The 19,467-nt window shown below is 41.9% G+C and overlaps 1 protein-coding gene across 1 annotated transcript in view; it reads right to left on the reverse strand.

The window, feature by feature from the left end:
• The window catches only part of FLT3 (fms related receptor tyrosine kinase 3), a 41,780-nt gene that overhangs the window by 12,813 nt on the left and 9,500 nt on the right, over window positions 1-19,467 (reverse strand). Inside the window, exons 3-11 of the mRNA XM_052813068.1 lie at window positions 18,007-18,209; window positions 17,106-17,221; window positions 14,718-14,835; window positions 12,292-12,428; window positions 11,547-11,686; window positions 11,312-11,465; window positions 6,608-6,773; window positions 2,488-2,594; window positions 1,237-1,348 (exon numbers count right to left, since the gene is read on the reverse strand). Coding sequence (XP_052669028.1) covers window positions 1,237-1,348; window positions 2,488-2,594; window positions 6,608-6,773; window positions 11,312-11,465; window positions 11,547-11,686; window positions 12,292-12,428; window positions 14,718-14,835; window positions 17,106-17,221; window positions 18,007-18,209 — 1,253 coding nt within the window. The remainder of the gene's footprint in view (window positions 1-1,236; window positions 1,349-2,487; window positions 2,595-6,607; window positions 6,774-11,311; window positions 11,466-11,546; window positions 11,687-12,291; window positions 12,429-14,717; window positions 14,836-17,105; window positions 17,222-18,006; window positions 18,210-19,467) is intronic.

Consider the following 19,467-nt stretch of genomic DNA (forward strand, 5'->3'; position numbering starts at 1 on the left):
CGACCCCCGCCACCACGTCTATTCCCACTGGTTTCACCTTTACCTCAAACACTCAAACCGCTGAGCAGTTCCAAATGAGCCGCTACTAAAACAATAACTCCAAAATGAACCCACAGTAAAAGTTCTAACTCCTTTCCCTGAAGGTATGTGCTTTCAACCTGAATTTTCTGTCACTCAAGACGGAGAGCATCCACCCTGTATTAATGACTTATTTAAGACCTGATATGTAGAAAGAGGGAATGTTATACTCGAGGGAAAGGAAGCCAACACAGAGATAATTTCACTTTTAGCTTTTCTATCATTCATCAGCTTACTGCCTAATTTACTGTCCACATAAATAAATGAGAAAGTAAGTAAATAAGTAAAATTTATTCAGCTCTACACATAGTACTAGCTTCTACATGTGGAAGTTCCCAAGAAAAGAAATGTCACAGCATTTTCTTTCCAGAAATTTGTTTTAAGGAGTATTTTAAACTGACTAGCTGGATGTTTTCCTTCCTCTTCCATTTCTGCACAGATTGATGTTAGGAAGCCTTTTGAGAGGTATGCATGAGAAAATGGTCTAGATATTTTTTTATATCTAGTTAAAATACTTAGAGCTTTATCCACAATCTTCCAAAAGATAATTTGAACCAGTACTCTTCTGCACCATGGGATTATTAGTTCTTTGGCATATCTAAAATAAAAGATGCAGAGTTCATAAAACAGCTCAAAGCTGTTTCAGCATCTCTTGAAATTTTAGGGCCTGACTCATTGCCCTAAATAAATAGAGGAAATGGAAACACTCTCACTAACTTTACTGGAAACACTCTCACTGATTTTACTGGCTTTGGTAACATGTCACTGTAAGAGCTGTATTAACCAAAGCTTAACCAATTAATCAAGCCCCCATTAACCAATTCATTCCCTGAATGCCCTCTAAGTTTGACAGGCCAAGAGAAAAACTTAGATTAGACTCTGCAACTACCTAACTGTTGATATAAACCCGGTGGGGTTTATTTCAGTGTAAAGAGCCTGAGATACAGATCTTTATAGACTTCATTTGATGCCAATAAAAAAATTGAAAACTTCCCCTAGTTTTGGTGATCTGGTTCCCCTGGGGTGGGCCCACATCTCCTTGTACAAATGGTTGAGGGTTCATTTTACACTTAGTTTCTTACAGGCCAGTCTTCATTTAACCAAGGGTAGCTCAGATATGGTCTTTGCAATGAATCAAAAAGAGGGAAAATGATTTACATGGATGAGTTCAGTTTGGGACAGTTCCTCCAAACCCAGGATGAGGCAGGGTAACTGTCAGCGACGCAGGAGATCTGCTTGAACGACAACCGCATCGTTATTTCAGGCTTTCCTGCAGCAAGATAACACAAGACAAATTTCTGTCAGCACTTCAGTGACCAAATCCTTTACATTTATGTGGCAACGCTACGTTTGCCAAGACCAAGGTCTGCTTCTGTGTTTTCAAAATAACCCACCCGCACGTCCCTGTGAGACCTGCATGCAGCCCTCAGTCCTCCTTCCTCCAGCCTCGCACCTCGGTTCTGCGGGACGGCAGCATGGGCAAGGCGAGGGGAGCAGCCACTTCTCTGTACAGGCACAGCCAGACCAAACCAGTGGCAGAGCCAAAATTAGAAGTCTTGACTTCTGCTTTTCGGAAGCAAGAAGCAAGCATTCAGCCCTAGGACTCCCCTGCACCCCAGTTCCGGGTGTCCGGCTTGTACAAAATGGGCGCAGAGGCTCCCTGTATAAATAATAGATAATAAATAATGCTCCCTGACCTAGAGCAAGGCTGAGATGCTGCAGTCACGTGGCAGAACTGAGATAAGTGAGAGCACCAGTAAAGATTGTGCGTGGGTGTGAATCACATGAGGCACTGCAGCTCTAACATACGTGTTATACACCAAAGGGTCTCCAGAATAACTGCATTAACTCACAAATGCCATTATGAAAAAAAATAATGACATGAACACACCACAGAAAGCTAACACCTAATGAGGATAAGTCTTTCCTCTCGCTGTGTATCTCATGTGGTCTCTACAGCAGTCACATATCTTCCAGCTCTGTAGAGTTAGAATGGAATCACTATATTTTACAGAGCTCCTACGCTTTGTGGTTTTCTTAAGAAGTATTAGTTTTCTCAGTATATGACTAATTCCTCATATTCTGTCCTCTCTGTTTATGGCAGACTAAAGGGAAGAGAAAAAAATTAATAACTTCCTCCTCCTTCCTCTGTTCTCCATCCCTGACCAACACAAGAAATATGACCCACAAGCAGCCAGCATCCTTCTCTGACCCAGTGCCTGGATTTCAGTAGTGGAGTGCAGTGTGAAGAGAATCACGTTTTTGCCTTGTGCTCCTCCATTTTTAACAATAAATCTATGCAAATTAAATGGGGAGTACCAAGGGAAAAACAACATATTAGCTCCATTTATATCAGTGGCGAAATCCCAGACTTTGCCAAATATTCACAGGGATTATTTTCTCACTTACTTCTCACGTACAGAGTGAATTTTTTTGTCACGACCGTATCATCATTTTCGGCATAAAATACATATATCCCAGACTGGTGCTGATGGTTGCAGAACTTTGACGAAATGCTGTGGAGCAAAGAAAAGGAGGGAAAAGGACAAAAGACCGACATGAAAAAGATTTTAAATGTAGTCAAGACTCATATATATCTATTTGAAACAATTCAACATCTTCTAACGAGGAACCCAGACAAAATTATTGTTGCTTAGAGAATATAAACCTGTCTGATTTTGCTTAGAGAATATAAACCAGAATGTAACTGTCTTGATGAGAGCATTTGTTTTTTTCCTGCAGTATTGATTTTATTCTGCAATTTTCCTCACAGTTCATGGAGTGCATCTGGTCTGTCAGGTTGTGATTTTGTTACCAGTCCATTGGAAGACAAGGTATATAACACACCCTGGCACAGGTGCTAAGACCAGCAAAGGATCAAACTCTCTACTCTCCAAACGATTTTGATGGGAGTTTCTAGGTGATATGATAAACAGTACTAGGAAATAACAATGACAGGTAGGGTCATATGAGATAAACCTCTCCAAATGGAAAGATCTGACGGAAACTCAGAAATAAGATCATCAGAAGTTCATTGTCAGTGAGACAAAGCACCAACCATCAAGATATTTCTGCAGGAGGAAGGCCAGCCTTCTACTAACCCCTATGGCGATGGCAGCAAACCAAGACCCAAACCATGCAGGAGATGGCTTGTGACAATGGAAATGGGGAGGGATGGCTCTAACAAGTCCCTGGGCAGAAGCTAATAACGGAGGACTGCAGACACTTAAAGATTCATGCACATCTGACCCATTGAGTCACTGGTTTATGAGACATGGGATGAGGCACAAAGGGAATATATCATCTTACAGAGATGGCATCCTATTTCTGTCCTTTTGACTAGGTTATTGTTGTCAGGACGATTGTCGGATTTAAATGGTAGCTATTGCAGTTCATCAACATTAGAAGAGCACTTAAGAACATCTCTTCTTAGGTTTGGTTGCTGGCATATTGGGGGCAGATGTTTTGGCTGATTGCTCAAGGATCACCGGGTAGGAGACTCCCAACTCAGTTTTAGTGGTAAAGGCAAGCAGGTGTATCAGGGAGTTTGAAGCAGAGAGAAAAAAAGACAGCCCATACCAGCAATTTGCAAAGTAAGAGAAGGCAGTAATGAGCTCGAAATCCAGAGAACTAAACCCAGGGTATTTCTCATTAAGCAAGATACATGCAAAGGAACTAAGTATCACCTCACAATTGTAAAGCAGGAGAACTCGCATCGAAGCCACTGGCAATTTTGCCTTCTGACTAAGGCAACACCTCCATACGGTTATTGACTTTTGAATGTCTTCACCTGAAATAGCCTTAAAGATGTTCTTGAACTCAGGGACCTTTTAAAATCAGACCCCTTTTAAGTTGCCTCAAAATGGATACTGAAGGCAGGAGAAACTACAAATCATTCATTGCTTTCAAAATCCTAGGTCTGAAGGATTAAATCCTAATGAAATAATTAGAAAATAATTTTAAAAGCGTGTCTTTGATACCTGAAAATATAAGGGGATGTGAGGATGTGAAATAAGTATTATAAATTTAACAGAGGTCATTCTGTGTATGAAAACTCATTTGCTCTTATGAGGGAAGTGAAAATCAGCAGTGTGCTAAAACAGAGAGACAACAAAAGCAAATAGAAAATGGAAATTCTGAAGGAATGTCTGTAAACGCGTAAGGGCAGTGATGGGAGAGATGAATCCCTGGGACTTGAAATTAAAAGCTAAAGCAGCGGACAGAGATAATTAATAAAATTTAATATGATCTATAATCAGGAGGAACAATTTGATAAGGAAATGGCAGAAATCAAAAAAAGAGAAAAATAGGAAATGAAAAAGGATATGAAAGGAATAAAGTAGAAGTGTTGAGAGATGGGTTTACACAGAAGTCAACTAAAATACGCAAAGTTAGACTCACAATACATTAAGATGTGTGATGACCTTTTTTGTTTTGTTTCAAGAAACTTTCTGCTTTAAAATCACATTGAAATCTGCGGTGCTACAGCTTGCAGGCAGAATCTCCTGACCTCCCTACCCCTTGCCGCTTCTGGGCGCTTCAAACTGAATGAAGTATCTACCTCTGCTCTTTTTCCTCAGGTGGGATGTGTCTATCCAATGCTAGTATTCAACCAAAACTGGATAGCTGTGAGGAATGTCTGTACAGAAGAATGTAGTTGTCAGATGAAATAATTGCCAAATTCATATATTCTTCCCTCAATTATATTTTTCCATAAAATAAATAGGTTGATAAATAAATGCAAAGTATAACTACCTAAAATGAACATTAAAAAAAAAAAGATTTATTTAATCAACAGTGCAGTCGGATGGATGGCCGAGTTATCTGTTTGAAGCAGCCTCCAGGCCAAGCTCCAGCGATGCTTGGGGCGGTGAGGTGGCCGGTGGCCGGTGGCCGGTGGCCGGTGCAGGGCTGGCGATGGCTGAGCCGGCCCAGGACGCGCTGCTCCAGGGAGAGCGGCCGGACTTTCCCCTGCCCGGCAGATGGGGATCAGCGCTCAGCAACCGCTACTGCTGTGCTGCAAAGGCTCTCTGGAGTGACTCATAAATCCCAGGCTGCCAGCAACCTTCCCGATTAATGAGGGTCGCCTAAGCTATTTCAAGAGTTCTCAAAATTGTTATTGTTGGCCCAGTCCCTGGCACCTTCTTCTTATCTGGATTGAATTTACACCAGCTGTCAATCATCCAAGCAAAACTGACTCCTGCTCTTACGAGCAGTGAGAAGAGGTCCGTACCAGCTGCAAAGCAAATCAGTTCGGCATTATCAGCTGGAGGGAGGTGCCTACTGGACAAGGATGAGCAAGCGCTCGTGGCTGTCCTCTGAGACATCATTTCCAAAATCAGTCTTGACCACAAAGAACAGATCTGCCTAGCCCATGTCAGGCATTGCAGATTAGTCACTAACACCCACCCAACGCTATCAAAGTTTGCTGACAGCCCTCCCTTTATCAGCAGGGACAGAGTTCCTGTGGCCATTGCCAGGAGATGACAATTTACTAATCTGAACTGAGCTGTCTCTGAACCTCATGAAGGTCTGACCCCCATACACCATCTGATGCAGATGAAAAGGCTAGTCTGTTGCAAAGATGACTTGACAAGCTAGCAGATAAAATGAGTGTACCAAAATACTACGGAAAGAAATGATAAAAAGTGTAATCAAGGCTGTGACACAGTTTTATGCAGATGCTGAGAGAGGTTTTAAGAATATGAGAAGAAATCAGTGCAGCCATATTAACTCCTGCCTAGGTCCTGTTTGGGTTTAAAGCTAAAACTTTAAAAGAGCAGCTTGCCTTTATTTTCATTTAGGTGAATAAGAGCTGTTACCTTGAAAGCTATGGGACTACTCTGAAAGAAACTCTGAAGGAAATTAGATAATGTTATCAAGAAATTAGAAAGCCTAGGGAATGGAGAAAACATTAGCCTTAAACAGGATTCATGCCAGAACTTCATTGTAGGAAATAACAGAAAAGGTAGATAACTAACAGGTTTATTCAAAACATGTTTTGCAGCAGTGGAAGAATACATGACCTGGGTAATGAGCAGAACGGTTTGTTTCTGCGGCACAGGCACAGTTGAACAGATCTAACAGTGGCCTGGGAAACTAGGGGGCCCTGGAGTTGATTTGAGCAGTTTGAAAGACACTGGGAACATCATCAAGAACAGGATGACAAAAGGGGAACATGTAGAACTTGTGATCCAGTATGAAAGCTGCAAGAGATCTGTAACTGAGAAATTATATTAGAGAGAAGGGGAATGGCAAAATACATATTAACTAGAGGGTTGCTAGATGCTTAACTTACTCACCAAAGGGTTCAGTATAACATGGAGAATAAAGTGGTCCTAGAAGTTAGCTACATGAACTGCTGTTGAAAGCCAAAATAATGTTTGAGTGCCTTTTGTTAACACAGCTTTATCGCATGGCCCATCCACATTTTAAAAACACAGAGTACAAAACATGGACAGTAAGCAGTCTAAATGAGATATAAAAAAGAAAAATTATTATATCAAATTATTCCAAAATATTCAAGTACCTGCGTCCATCCACACTGTAACTTTGTTTACATGGAAACATTTTTTGGGAAGATAGCCACATGCATCTAACTGGTGGATATGCTGTAAAGTTAACTTCAAAGCAAAACTCTTCCTCACCAATTTCAAAATCGTCTTTAGAGTTGGTTATATTTATAAATCCTTTTTCTGAAAAAAAAGAAAAAAATTTACAAAGGCTGGACTGCTTATTGAAGGAATTTTGACATCTATATGTTTTTCACTTTGGTTATCACAAGAAAAAAAAGCACCATGTTACATCACAAAAAGCATCCTGTTAATCAAAATAAGATAATGCTTCAAAATAGTATTGAAATGATGTCACTGTGTTCAGCTGCAGACAAATGATCTGAACCTGCTGAAGTTGCATATTTGGTCAGACCAGAGCCCTTCCAAAATGGTCCAACATTTCTCCCCAGTCTGCCCTATAGAGCCACAGGGCTAACACCACCATTATTTATTTGGTTCGTTTTAGGTATGTGTTCCAGTTGTTAACAGCTGCATCTCCTGGCTTTCCTCTAACAGGGAACAAAACCAGGTGGCACCACCAGCATAGTCAGATGTTGATAGTAGTTGTTTCTCCTTCCCTGAAATGAGCTGAAGATTTTGCAAATTAGTCTTGTAGCTGCTCCTTTATTTCTCCATCTAAATTAGACATATTTGATGCAAGACAACAGCAACATGAAAAAGTGTTTTGAAGATGTGCATGAACCATGAGCTGCTGGTACTTGCCCTGCAAGGGTGGGATTAGTTTCACCTAATGGAGCTGTCAGAAGTTCAGCGACCCACCTAAGCTACTTGTTTGGACCTCTGATAAACTCAGTAGAATGAGACAGGCATGTCCAGATGTATCCCATCCTAAAATCGAACATAACAAAGATGTACCGAACTGCTTCTGGAAATATCTGTCTCTCGACGCTGACTGCTGAAGGAACAAAAGTCATTGCTGGGGCTAGATGTCTCATGACGTGAAATGAATCCCACCCAAAGAGACTGAACGGCAGACACTAGTGGGAGGAGGCTGCCCTAGAGGCATCAGTGGGGCTAGGATCAGCTCTGTAAAAATCACAGAATCATATACATTGGAAGAGATCTCCGGAGATGTCTAGTCCAGCTCCTGCTCCGAGCAGGTCCAACTAGATGAGGTTGCCCAGAGCCATGTCCAGCTGAGTTTGGGGTATCTCCGAGGAAGCAGACTCTACAACCTCTGGGAAACTTGTGCCAGTGTTTAATCAGCCACATGGTGAAAAACTGCCCTGTGAAAATATTGCTGGACTAGGTTTTTCCTTTTGAGTGTTTTTCTTCTGGTTATAACCTTATATTCTGCTTGGCATGTTTTATCTCTGCCTAGCTTACTGGTTTAAAAAATGCTATCTGGAAACTCCCATATAAACCACAAAAATGTCAGTATTTTTTAAAAAAAAGCAATTCCTTTCATGACTGTTCTCCTACTTTCTGATATTAAAGGCTTATTGGTTTTATAAATTGGACCTTCATCATTTGAATGATCTTTTGGACCTCATCCTTCCAGGCAGAATGTCATCTCTGTGTGTACTGTTAACAACACAACCAGCCAAGAGTAAAGACTTTCTCCAGAGTGCGCACAAGGACCTTGGAGCAGGGTATGCCATTTCTCTGGAAAACAACTCAGAAAAAGTAGTTTCTCTCTTGAAGGAGAAAGAAAATAGCACATTATTGCTTGGCTTATCATTTTTTTGGCAGGCTTAAGTGTATTTCTGCCAGAGAAACAGTGAACACAATTATTCAGCAATGACAGAGACGTGACATGAAATTATTGAGACTGGAATCAAAGCTTTCAAGTCTCTGTATTTATTGTATTTGTTTATTTGTTGCTTTAAACCTAACATGCTGCAAAATAGCTTGCATATTCCTGAATCAAGATTGTGTAATGCTAAAAATTCTTTAGTCAACACTGGTGGAAATCGAGCATAAGAAGTGCAGAAACAAAAAGCCTTGCAGCTGCAGTTGTTGGCATTATCTCTGTTGTGCTTTAAAGTGGCCTAACCACCCTGCCTGACCTGACCAGCTACACAAGATGGGATAAGTTGGTTGAAGCATCAATTAGCAAAGAGCAAACCAGAGCTGTCTGGCTGCAAGGCGTTACTAGAGACCAGAAGACCACCCATCAACGTAGTTATGCTAGCCAGGCTCCCCAGGCAATGCAGTATGTGCCAAACAAATCGGTTTTCTCTTGGTTAAGTTACATCATGACCATTCCCAGTGTAGCTATAGCTGCTGGCTCACGCACAGCGATGGTTTAAAGGTAGGACACTGATTTCAGAAACTGCAACCCTATGACACGGACAACTGAGTGAAATCTGTACCACTGCCAAAACTGCACCTGGGATGCTAGCACAAATTCACTGGTTGTCATTAATACATTAGGCTAAAGGCTGGGGTGGATCAGAAGCACAGGATGTCCCTGTATAACCTCGGAGAGAGAAGCACGGCTGTTAGCTAGGTATGACAACATCCTCCCACTTTAATCCACCATGTAAGTAACCAAACAGATTTTTTTCATCAGCAAAGCCAATGAGCCCTCAGAAGTTTTGTTGGCATAAGGGGTATTAAGGACAATCATTGTGGCTTGGCGTATCTCAGTCAAAAAATAGCCCACTCAGAAATACAGCCTTCCGGGGGCAGTGACTCAAATATCCCCTGTTGCTGTGACACATACACACACCTGATGATAGTTTATGGATCCAAGAAGCCACTATTTCTGAACTGGGCACCAGTGCTGAGAAAGAACAGGATCTTGCCCTACCTCTACGCTACCCCCTCACCCCTACGCTCCTGTTTACTATGAAGATGTCTGTAGAAAAAAATGCCCAGGTATCGTGCTCAGTTATTGTAAATGATGAGAGAACTTCCTGCTCAGTGGTAGGCAGAAGCTGAAAAGAGGATATTGTACTGGGAAAGTAATTTCTGAAGAGACTGGGGTAAGTATTCTCACTTCCTACCATTCCTAGCCTAGGTGTTGTAAACTCTGAGAGCAGCTACATCTAAGGTCAAATGTGTGGTGAGTGCTTCAGAGCGCCTTGTTCTCAGGGCTACAGACTGCAACTCCAGGCACGCCAGTCAAAAAACTACTCCCAGTGCCTACTCCAGCAGCACCGTCCTAACTACAGCTTTCCTTTTTATGCCTTATTTCCAGACTTATGCCTATTGTGTATTATTTCCATCTGAGAAACAAGGTTTGCAGTCGGGGCTGTTTTGGTCTAACTTCAACACCGCTGGCTTTTAAATCAACATGTTGCTTAAGTAGAGTGATGTTTGCTTTGGTATGCTTTTGATTTTTAAAATTTTCAGGCCTTGTGTAGCTTGGTGTTAAGAGGATGGTTCCCTTCAGTGCCTGGAAAGCAGGAGACAGGCAGAACAACCAATAACACTGGAGTAGTTTTCTCTCTAGTTTCAGGTTTTCCTTCAGATCCATCACAGCTGCAGCAGCACTTCTGTATAGCAGCACTTGCTATTCATCATCTCTCTGGGCTTACATTCTCCATTAACACAAAAGTTTTAATTTCTTTTCTGCTACCAGTATTGGAGCTAAAATTCTTCCCCAGATTTACTTTCCCATAAAAAATTTGGCAAACTCAAATGGCCACCTGCCAGTCACTCCCTTGCCATAAGCCGAAAGAGTCATTTCTTGTTTGTTCTGGGTTTTGAGCGGGAGAGCCCACCACCAAGAACTTGCAACTGCTCGATTCCTTCCTGTCGGAGCCAGGTCAGGTCTGGTACGGATTTTGTATCTGCTTTTTTCTGTATCAGAGCAATGAGCACCTGAAGGGACCATACGAAAGAGCAGAGCAGAGGCCACGAGAGCCTCTGCCTTACCTCCCCACCTCCGAAGGTGCAGCAAAGGTGGGGTGGAGGTGTCGTACGTGAGTGAGCGAAAGGGAGATGCAGTGGGAGCGAGTGGTAAGGTGGAGACTGAGGCCACGGCTGCAGATTTTCAAAGCCCATACTGGACTCACAGCAGGACATTTCTGTCTCACATTAGTTGGAACCAGTCCCTGGTCCTTCCAGACTCTGGCCAAACTAATACATGGAGCGTTAACAGCTGAACATGCAGGGCAGGTCATGCATTTCATATTCTTGGCCAGCTCCAGAAACGGTGTTTTCTGCAGTGCTTTACCTCTAGCTGTTTGTATGTGCTCTGCAGCTGCCAACATCTGAGTTGGTGGCACAGAGAAGGGCTAAACAACTGCTCCCCCCTGCCCAGAAAGCCCAAGGCATAGTCCCTGGGGACCCTATAGCTTCGTGTCCCCACGAAAAGCCACCACGGCCTTGTGTCACGCCGGCTGAGAGTCACCTACAATAACGTGAGATGAATCCCAGCCTGTGTTTCTAGACATACCATTGAAACAATCATGTAGACTAGATCTCTAAACAGCTCCATTTCATTGCACTTCTAAAAGCACTGTCTTTTGGGGGGAATTATTTGAAAAGCAATACAAAGAAAATGTTGATTATCTTCAGGTCCAGAATGACTTGATTCAGATTAATCTCTTGGCTCTCCTGGACTGCCAGTAAGTGCAAACAGACGTTCTCCTTAGAAAAGGAACTGTAAACATTTGCTGCATACCTGCAAGCAAAGAACTGCCACATGGAAAACAAAGCAAAACAACCAACCAAGGGACAAAATTAACAGCGGGGGTTGGAATTACCTAAAACTGTAACCAAAGCAGTTTGATTCAGATGAACGGTAGAAGAACAGGTATAATGTCCACTATCACTTCTTCCTGCCGCTGAAGCAAATGCATACTGGATCCGAACTGCTGAGTGATCTGTTTGATATTCTAATCCTTCAAACTGGCGATCCTAGTTTTCAACAGAGATTCCCATTTAATCAGTTGATAGTGCCCAATATTACCCATTTTAAAACAGGCCCTGTCTTCTTACCTGCTCAACTTCTTTGTTTTCAAAAGATAATTTTATTCCAAATTTATAATTATGGTGAACAGCTCTGCATCTGATCAGCAATGGTTCCCCGACTTTAAGAAGTAATTCAGGTAAAGGTGCTGCTTGTCTTTCATTTAAATCTACAAAATCAAAACATAGTCACTGAAACAACTGTCACTTTTTGCCTGGAAAAATGCTCAGTTAGATGAACATTTTTTCTGCTAATGCTGTATAGACATCCATTATTACACTGTAATGATAATTAGAATTTGGGAAAATTACTTATTAATCATGAAATGAGTAAATTTGATGGATTTAGATGTCTCAAACCAAATTTTGTCATAATTTACAAGATATCTATAGGGCACAGTTCAGCACAGAGCTTAACTCAGGTCAGGTTCATTTAAAAAAACAGACAAACTTGAATTTATCTATTAATTTATAATTATTTATAAATGTATATATTTGAGAACACTTTGAAGAGCATTTCCATGCAACACAGTCCTAAAAGCATGAAGAAAAAGTTAAAAGGTGTTTAGCAAATGTAGAAGGGCAGGACATTTTTTACAGAGACCACAAACAGCTATTAGAATTAGGTTTTAAACACGCGACAGAGCAACCATATTCACTGTTAGATTTGTTCCACTAATTACAAACAAGTAGCTTAGCCCAGAAAGCAGATGAGCAGTGCAACTACAGTGGCAGGATCCAGCTCGCATGGAAGTAAACCTTAGAGGGAAGTTACCTATTGTAAAGAGGCTGGCGCATTCTCTGCCCAGGTCATTAACTGCACAGCACCATATATAAGTTTGAAATAATTCGTGTTGTACCTTCTGTATGCCATCTATTTCCCCAGTTTCTTCATGCATTTTATCAGGGCAACTGCAATTACAAGCACAACTATTCATTGACTCATTTGGTTTTAACCTCAAGCAAACAAATCTGATAAATCTCCAAGCCATGAGAATATACAAACAATAGTGGGAAAACTGGATCTTACATAGCTGAATAAAAAGGAACTAGGAAAGGTGAAGATAAGAAAATAAAAATGTCACAGCCTAGGCAGGAATATAAGCTGAAATGACCTGAATGCTCAAACTGGCTCATAGGCAGGTAGTGCTGTGACTACTGTCTGGACAAGAGCGAAATCATAGAGGCCGAGCTTTCACACCACATCTCTGAATTGCTGGTGGTGGGAGCTGGTGCAAATCCAGCAGCTGTTGTAAGACCCAGATCCCAAACTGCCGCGCTGCAGAGAAAGGCATTATTCCCGCTGTTAATAGAATCAACTTTATATATTAATAAAATGGAAAAAAAAAGTCATTTAGCTCAGAAAATGATGACCCCTTGTAACATCTTCCCAGCTCTAATGCTTCAGGTGAAGTCCCCGGTGACTGGAAAAAGGGAAAAATTGCACCCCTTTTAAAAAAAGGTAGAAAGGAGGACCCTGGGAACTACTGACATTTTAGCCTCACCTCTGTGCCTGGGAAGATCATGGAACAGATCCTCCTAGAAGCTATGCTAAGGCACATGGAGGGCAGGGAGGTGATTTGAGACAGCCAGCATGGCCTCACCAAGGGCAAGTCCTGCCTGACCAACCTAGTCATCTTCTATGATGGAGGGACTACATCAGTGGACAAGGGAAGAGCTATGGATGTCATCTATCTGGACTTCTGTAAGGCCTTTGACACAGTCCCCCACAACACCCTTCTCTCTAAATTGGAGAGATACGGATTTGATGGGTGGACTGTTTGGTGGATGAGAAATTGGTTGGATGGTCACATCCAGAGGGTAGTGGTCAACGGCTCGATGTCCAAATGGAGATCAGTGACAAGTGGTGTCCGTCAGGGGTCCGTACTGGGACCAGTGCTGTTTACTATCTTCATCAATGACATAGTGGGATCGAGCGCACCCTCAGCAAGTTTGCAGATGACACCACGCTGTGTGGTGCGGTTGATGTGTCTGAGGGAAGGGATGCCATCCAGAGGGACCTGGACAAGTTCAAGAAGTGGGTCCGTGTGAACCTCATGAGGTTCAACAAGGCCAAGTGAAGGGTCCTGCACCTGGGTTGGAGCAAGCCCTGGTATCAATACAGGCTGGGGGATGAAGAGGTTGAGAGCAGCCCTGTGAAGAAGGACTCGGGGGTACTGGTGGATGAAAAACTGGACATGAGCTGGCAATGTGCGCTTGCAGCCCAGAAAGCCAACTGTATCCTGGGCTGCATCAAAAGAAGTGCTGGCAGGTTGAGGGAGGGGATTCTGCTCCTCTGCTCTGCCCTGGTAAGACCCCACCTGCAGTACTGTGTTCAGCTCGGGGGTCCCCAGCACAGGAAAGACGTGGACCTCTTGGAGTGGGTCCAGAGGAAGGCCACAAGAATGATCAGAGGGATGGAGAAAGGCTGGGAGAGTTGGGGTTGTTCAGCCTGGAGAAGAGAAGGCTCCAGGGAGACCTTACAGCAGCCTTACAGTTCTCAAAGGGGGCCTATAAGAAAGATGGGGACAAACTTTTTGGTAGGGCCTGTTGCGGTAAGACAAGCGGTAATGGTTTTAAACTAAGAGAGGGTAGATTGAGACTAGATATAAGGAAGAAATTTTTTAGGATGAGGGTGGTGAAACACTGGCACAGGTTGCCCAGAGAGGTGGTCGATGCCCCATCCTTGGCAACGTTCAAGGTCAGGTTGGACCGGGCTCTGAGCAACCTGATCTAGCTGAAGATGTCCCTGCTTATTGCAGGGGTGTTGGACTAGATAACTTTTAAAGGCCCTTTCCAACTCAAACCATTCTATGATTCACATTTCCAAAAAATATTAAAAACTGGAGGGAAACAAGGTATCTTTGATTTGCTCTTGTGACATCAAAATACTAGAATGTGGAATAACTTTTTTCAATCTAAGAGCTGAAAGTTTCCAAAAGAGCACAACAGCCAAAATTTCTAAGAAAAATGTGTTGCAGCACTCCAGAAGTGGATCGTGCAGACACAGGTTTTCAACAAGCACGCAGGTGTGCAATCCAGCAGAGCCCATCTCCAAAAAATTCTGACCCCAAATCTCTTATTCAGTTATCTCCACAGCTCACTAGGCACACTAAGCAGTACAATGCCTCCCCCTTCTTCTTCAGAAGATGGTAAACTTTCAGTCTAGAGATTCAACATGCATATAAACATAGACCGTACCTCTTTTCAGGTGTTTTGCAAAATATCCACTCCACAGAGGGCTGGGGGTAGCTCTGAGATATGCACTCGATAGCATCCGATTTTTCCCTTTTCCTGAAATAGGGTTTGCCTGGTTTCTCTGTTAAAAAATCATGCAAATGTTTAAGAATGCTGAAATAATTTTGAAATAGTGTTTTGCTCATTTGGCAGTACATGAAGTTACAGAGCTGTGATTTGTTTCAGGAGGTTTCAGCACTGAGGGAATAGAAAATGATTCTGCCCTAGGGATATTGTGGGTTGGTCTCATGAGCTTTTCAGCCTTGATTGCTAAATGCACAGCTTCCCCCATATCAAAGGCCCGCCTCTATACACCAGAGGATAATCCTGAGACTGATACTGAAAGGTGTTAATTTGCTGTGGTTGCTATTCATTTCACTGGGCAGGAGCACAGATACCTTTCGAAATCACATCCCAAGCCCCTGGCCTTTGGTGGAGTATCTGTTGAGACTACAAAGTCTCTACACAAAATGGGATCTTGCATGCTACTCAGTCAGATCAGATACACGATGGAAAAACAACAGGTGATAATGACTTCTGATAACCAGCAGACTTCTCTATCCTATATCTGTAACCCAGGGGAAAAGGTTCCTAGACAACTCCCAGTCCCCTGAACCCGTCAGGCACAGACTTGGACTAAGCACAAAAATTTAATGTATTAAAATTGCGAAAGATTTGACTCAAAATGAAAAGCATTGAGTCTGGTTTTAGGTCATCTTGCAATGAAATTACAGCTTCCATACAGAAGAGCAACATTTTCTTTAGAGTCATATTTCCATTGCCTGCAAGGTGACATGCCAGGGTGAAACCAATGCTTTTGGCTTTTTAATTTCTTTCTTCATTTATCTCTTGTAAGCTGGGCCTAAAAGTTTTTTTTTCACCTATAGAGAGTCACGTCTCAGTTGAAGGATTCACATCTAGCCTGGAGGATTTTATAAGAGATGTAATTATCATATTAGATTCACAGGAGCAAAGAGAATGCAATCCAAGCAATCGATATGGAAAAGAACTTTATCGAGGTTGTTTTGAACTACTCTTGCTTGCACATATACTAACATTTTTTACCTCTAAAGCCTAATTGATATAGTAGAGAAGGTAATTTTTAATTAAAGATTTAATACTCTGTCCCCTCAATGAAGCTGTTAAAATTATAATTGAGACATGCAACAGGCCTTCAAATAAAACACAGAGAGACTGGAGGTGACAATTCTGACACCTGAGAGAGAAAAAAAGTCAAACAGAAGAAGTACTTTAAAAACAAATGAAGAGGGAATAAAAAATGTTGATTAGTCACAGTTTATTAAAAACAAGGCAAGTAACGATGCTTGTTAAACCTGTCTCTAGAAGGGTCTGCCAGTCTTTTAGCTGTTCGGATTGAAATTTGCCTTCTTTTCTTTGAAATTTCTTTTGAAATTTTTAATTTTATCTTTGAATTTGGTGCTTTCCAGACAAAATAATATAGTGTTTCTCTTCTGTTAAAAAAAATGTCAACGTGGGTCTTTTTTATTTAAGATGTTCTTGGACACCCCTACTTAGAAACAGAAGCTTGAACTTTGTTGCAGCAGTTGCCTTTGCATCAGAGATGTCTCTTGTGTGATCCTTGAGAAAATTCAATCAATCAAATCTGCTCCCACTGCGAGCCTTTCAAAAAGTCGCACCTCCCATGTGCTCTTTCATGAGCATTTAACAGCAGTTAAAATCTCAGCTTCTCCGGCACCCTTGTGCTGAGCAGCTGCAGTACTGATGCATTTTACCCTAAAACCCAATAAACAAGTAAAGACTGGCACTGAGAAAAGGGACCTTGCCTTTCCCCCTCCCTCAGTGGTGCCTCTTGCTGCCCAAAGAACAGCAAAAGGAAAAGCTAAGAGAGAAGCGCAGAGACCCAGCGGCAGGCACAGGCGGAGGCAGGCAGAGTGGGACAAAGCATGGCTCCGGAAAATAAAAGGGATGTCCTGATCTGGTCCAGATAACAGCCCAGCTGGCAACACTGAGGATAAACAGGTTAAGATGCAAGCAAACAAATCTAGCCCGCGAGCTTTGAGAGCACACAAAAGCCACCCTCGATTTGTCCCTTTTGGCACAGAGGGAAGTCTCTCATAGGGGAGAAGAGGGCTGCCACGTATTTACGTCTTCATTTGTTCATTTGCATGGTTTATTGACTAGCGAAAGCTGACTCTCACGCAGTCTGTGGTTTTGACTTCAGCCTCTGAAGACACCTCCAAGTCCTATGCAAATCTAGGAAGATGCTTGAAATGCAGCACGCAGGAGCTTCGTTGCTTTGACTGAACTTGAACCTCTCCTCTTGAACCTATTGATGGAGTGACCCCTTTCATCTGAGATAGATATACTTACTTCGGATGAGAACAGGCACAACTATTGTGTAATTGCTGGTTTTACTTGTGACCGAGAGGGTGTATTTTCCAGCTTGTGCTTCTTTTATTTGGGAAAAAGCCAAAGACATAACATACCTATAAAACAGAAAGTAAAGCTGTATTTGTTATCTAGAAGGTAATACGCAGCATGCACAATAAAATGTTAGCTCTTTAGCTCTTGCAAAATCCCTTCAGAGATACTAGTATTCATTATGTATGTAGCATCCTTCAACCTGAAGTGTTTTCATCACGTATGTTCCTACACAAGCAGCACATAGGAACTTGCAGCCACAGGTACTACATGCTTAATGCTGAGCATTGGGAAGGATGGTCTTCCTGACGTTAGGACAGCCGGGGAGGTCCACAGGGAAATGCTTTACCTACAGTCCCATCCTGCATGTTTTGCAGGGGGAGGCAATAATCCAGCCTCAGGTTCCAGCCCACGTTTGGCTGTGAGAATTAGGATGTTGTTGCTGCTGTTTTTTCTGATCTGCAGTGTGACCCTAACAAGTCACATAATTCTTCATGCCTCTGTTTCTTTGACTATAAAATCATAATTTTGCCTCACATGAGTGCTGCAAAGCTCAAATTGCTCAATATCAGAGTGTCCATGGAGACCCCCATGCATGATGCTATACAATTTAAAGGAACGAGCCTATTTCAAACTATTTTTGGCTTTAAGATTCTTATGTGTCTATGTGTCTAAATGACAATCAGCAATGTGCTGCCAGGTGACAACAATTAAGAAAGACTAGAAGTTTTAAAAATATAATGTATTACATGAAATCAAACGCAAGCAGAGTCACAGAAAATTTTCCATTTGCATCCAAACCCAAATGATCTCTTAAAGGATCTTTGATCCAGTACATCCCTTGACTTACCGATTCTCCGGGTCCAATGAAGGTTTACAAGCTTTGCTCTCTTTAAAGAACCAAAAGCATGAAATGATCTCTGAAATGTTCATTATCACTCTTAATTCAATATCTTCAAACATATTGACTTCCACATTTTTAGTTGGTTCATAGATGTTCTCTGCTCCTTGAGAATTCAAGTAACACCCAAGATCTTCTGAAATGGTAGAAATCTGCAATGCAAGAGGACAGATTGTTATCTATTTATTAGCAATTAGCTCTATTTGCTTTTTTGCATTCAAATGTTTTTAAAGGATGCTCTTCTGGAAAAGCTTTCATAAATTAATAGTGCCTCATAATGCCCAAATATGACTACAGATTATACTGAAATAACACTTTCATCATACCTTCATTTTGTTTACTTTTGGTTTTGGTTTTTTTTCATTTCTACTGTCCAATTTATTCATAAATATGTCAAATTCTAATGCAGGAGGAAACACTACAGGATTCCTGTTAAATTAGTTAATTCTGTTCTCTAGACAGACATCACAGAGCAATTTTAGCCAGAAACTTGATAATTTCCCTTAGTGATGTGGGCTATTCTTTACTCTCATTTTTGTTTCCTTTCGTGTAGAACCATAGGAAGACATAGAACTATAATACAACCTTTCTGTTTGCAACCTCAATGCAAAGGCAGGGCCAGAATATTATTTTTTTAGCATCCCACTGCTTGTCACTGCATCATCTGGCTAAACTGCTCCTCAATTCCTTGGGGGCTTTACTAGGCAAGGAACGTTTGTGCTGGGCGCCTTCACATCTTTCATTTCCTCAACATTGCATATGGTTAAAGGAGAATCGCAAACAGAAAGAGAGTCATTCTGAAAACCACCGATGAATTAATGAGTCTCTAAGCTTAGCTGCAGCAAGAGGTGGCACGTAAATAGCTCCAAGTGAAGAGTAGCTCTAAATGTCTCCCTTACTTGGGTGGGTGAAATTTATCCAGTATAACTTTATGAAAGGACAGAGCTCCTTGCAACCTCTGCTCTGCATTGTGCTGTGCCAGTTGGTTCTTCTTCTTTGCTCCTTCTTTGTCCCTTCCCTTGATCTGAGAAGTGTCTAGAGATAACAGCCATATTCTGCTTTGTCTGACACAAAGACAGCACAGCTTTGACTGGTATACCTTCATTTGTTATCTGAATTATTGCTTTACTTGTCCAGGAATGAAAAAGATTTCATAAGACTAACTTGAAACAAGAATCCTCAGGAAATATTTTAATCGCGGGTCTCAGCTGCTTTATAATTTAGTTGCACACCACCTCTTCTTGGCTTTCTGCCATTTTGAATCAGAAGAGAAGAAAAAAAAAAAAGATATTTGATTCACTATCCAGCTTTGGTGTCTAAGTCAAGGTTTAGACCAGGCAGGGATTTATGGGCTTTGGTGGTGGGAATAGAAGGCGGTACAGCTTCCTCATCAGTCCCAGCAGCTGTGGC

Source organism: Harpia harpyja, chromosome 17 (assembly GCF_026419915.1).
Source record: "Harpia harpyja isolate bHarHar1 chromosome 17, bHarHar1 primary haplotype, whole genome shotgun sequence".
In the NCBI taxonomy this organism is placed as follows: Eukaryota; Metazoa; Chordata; class Aves; order Accipitriformes; family Accipitridae; genus Harpia; species Harpia harpyja.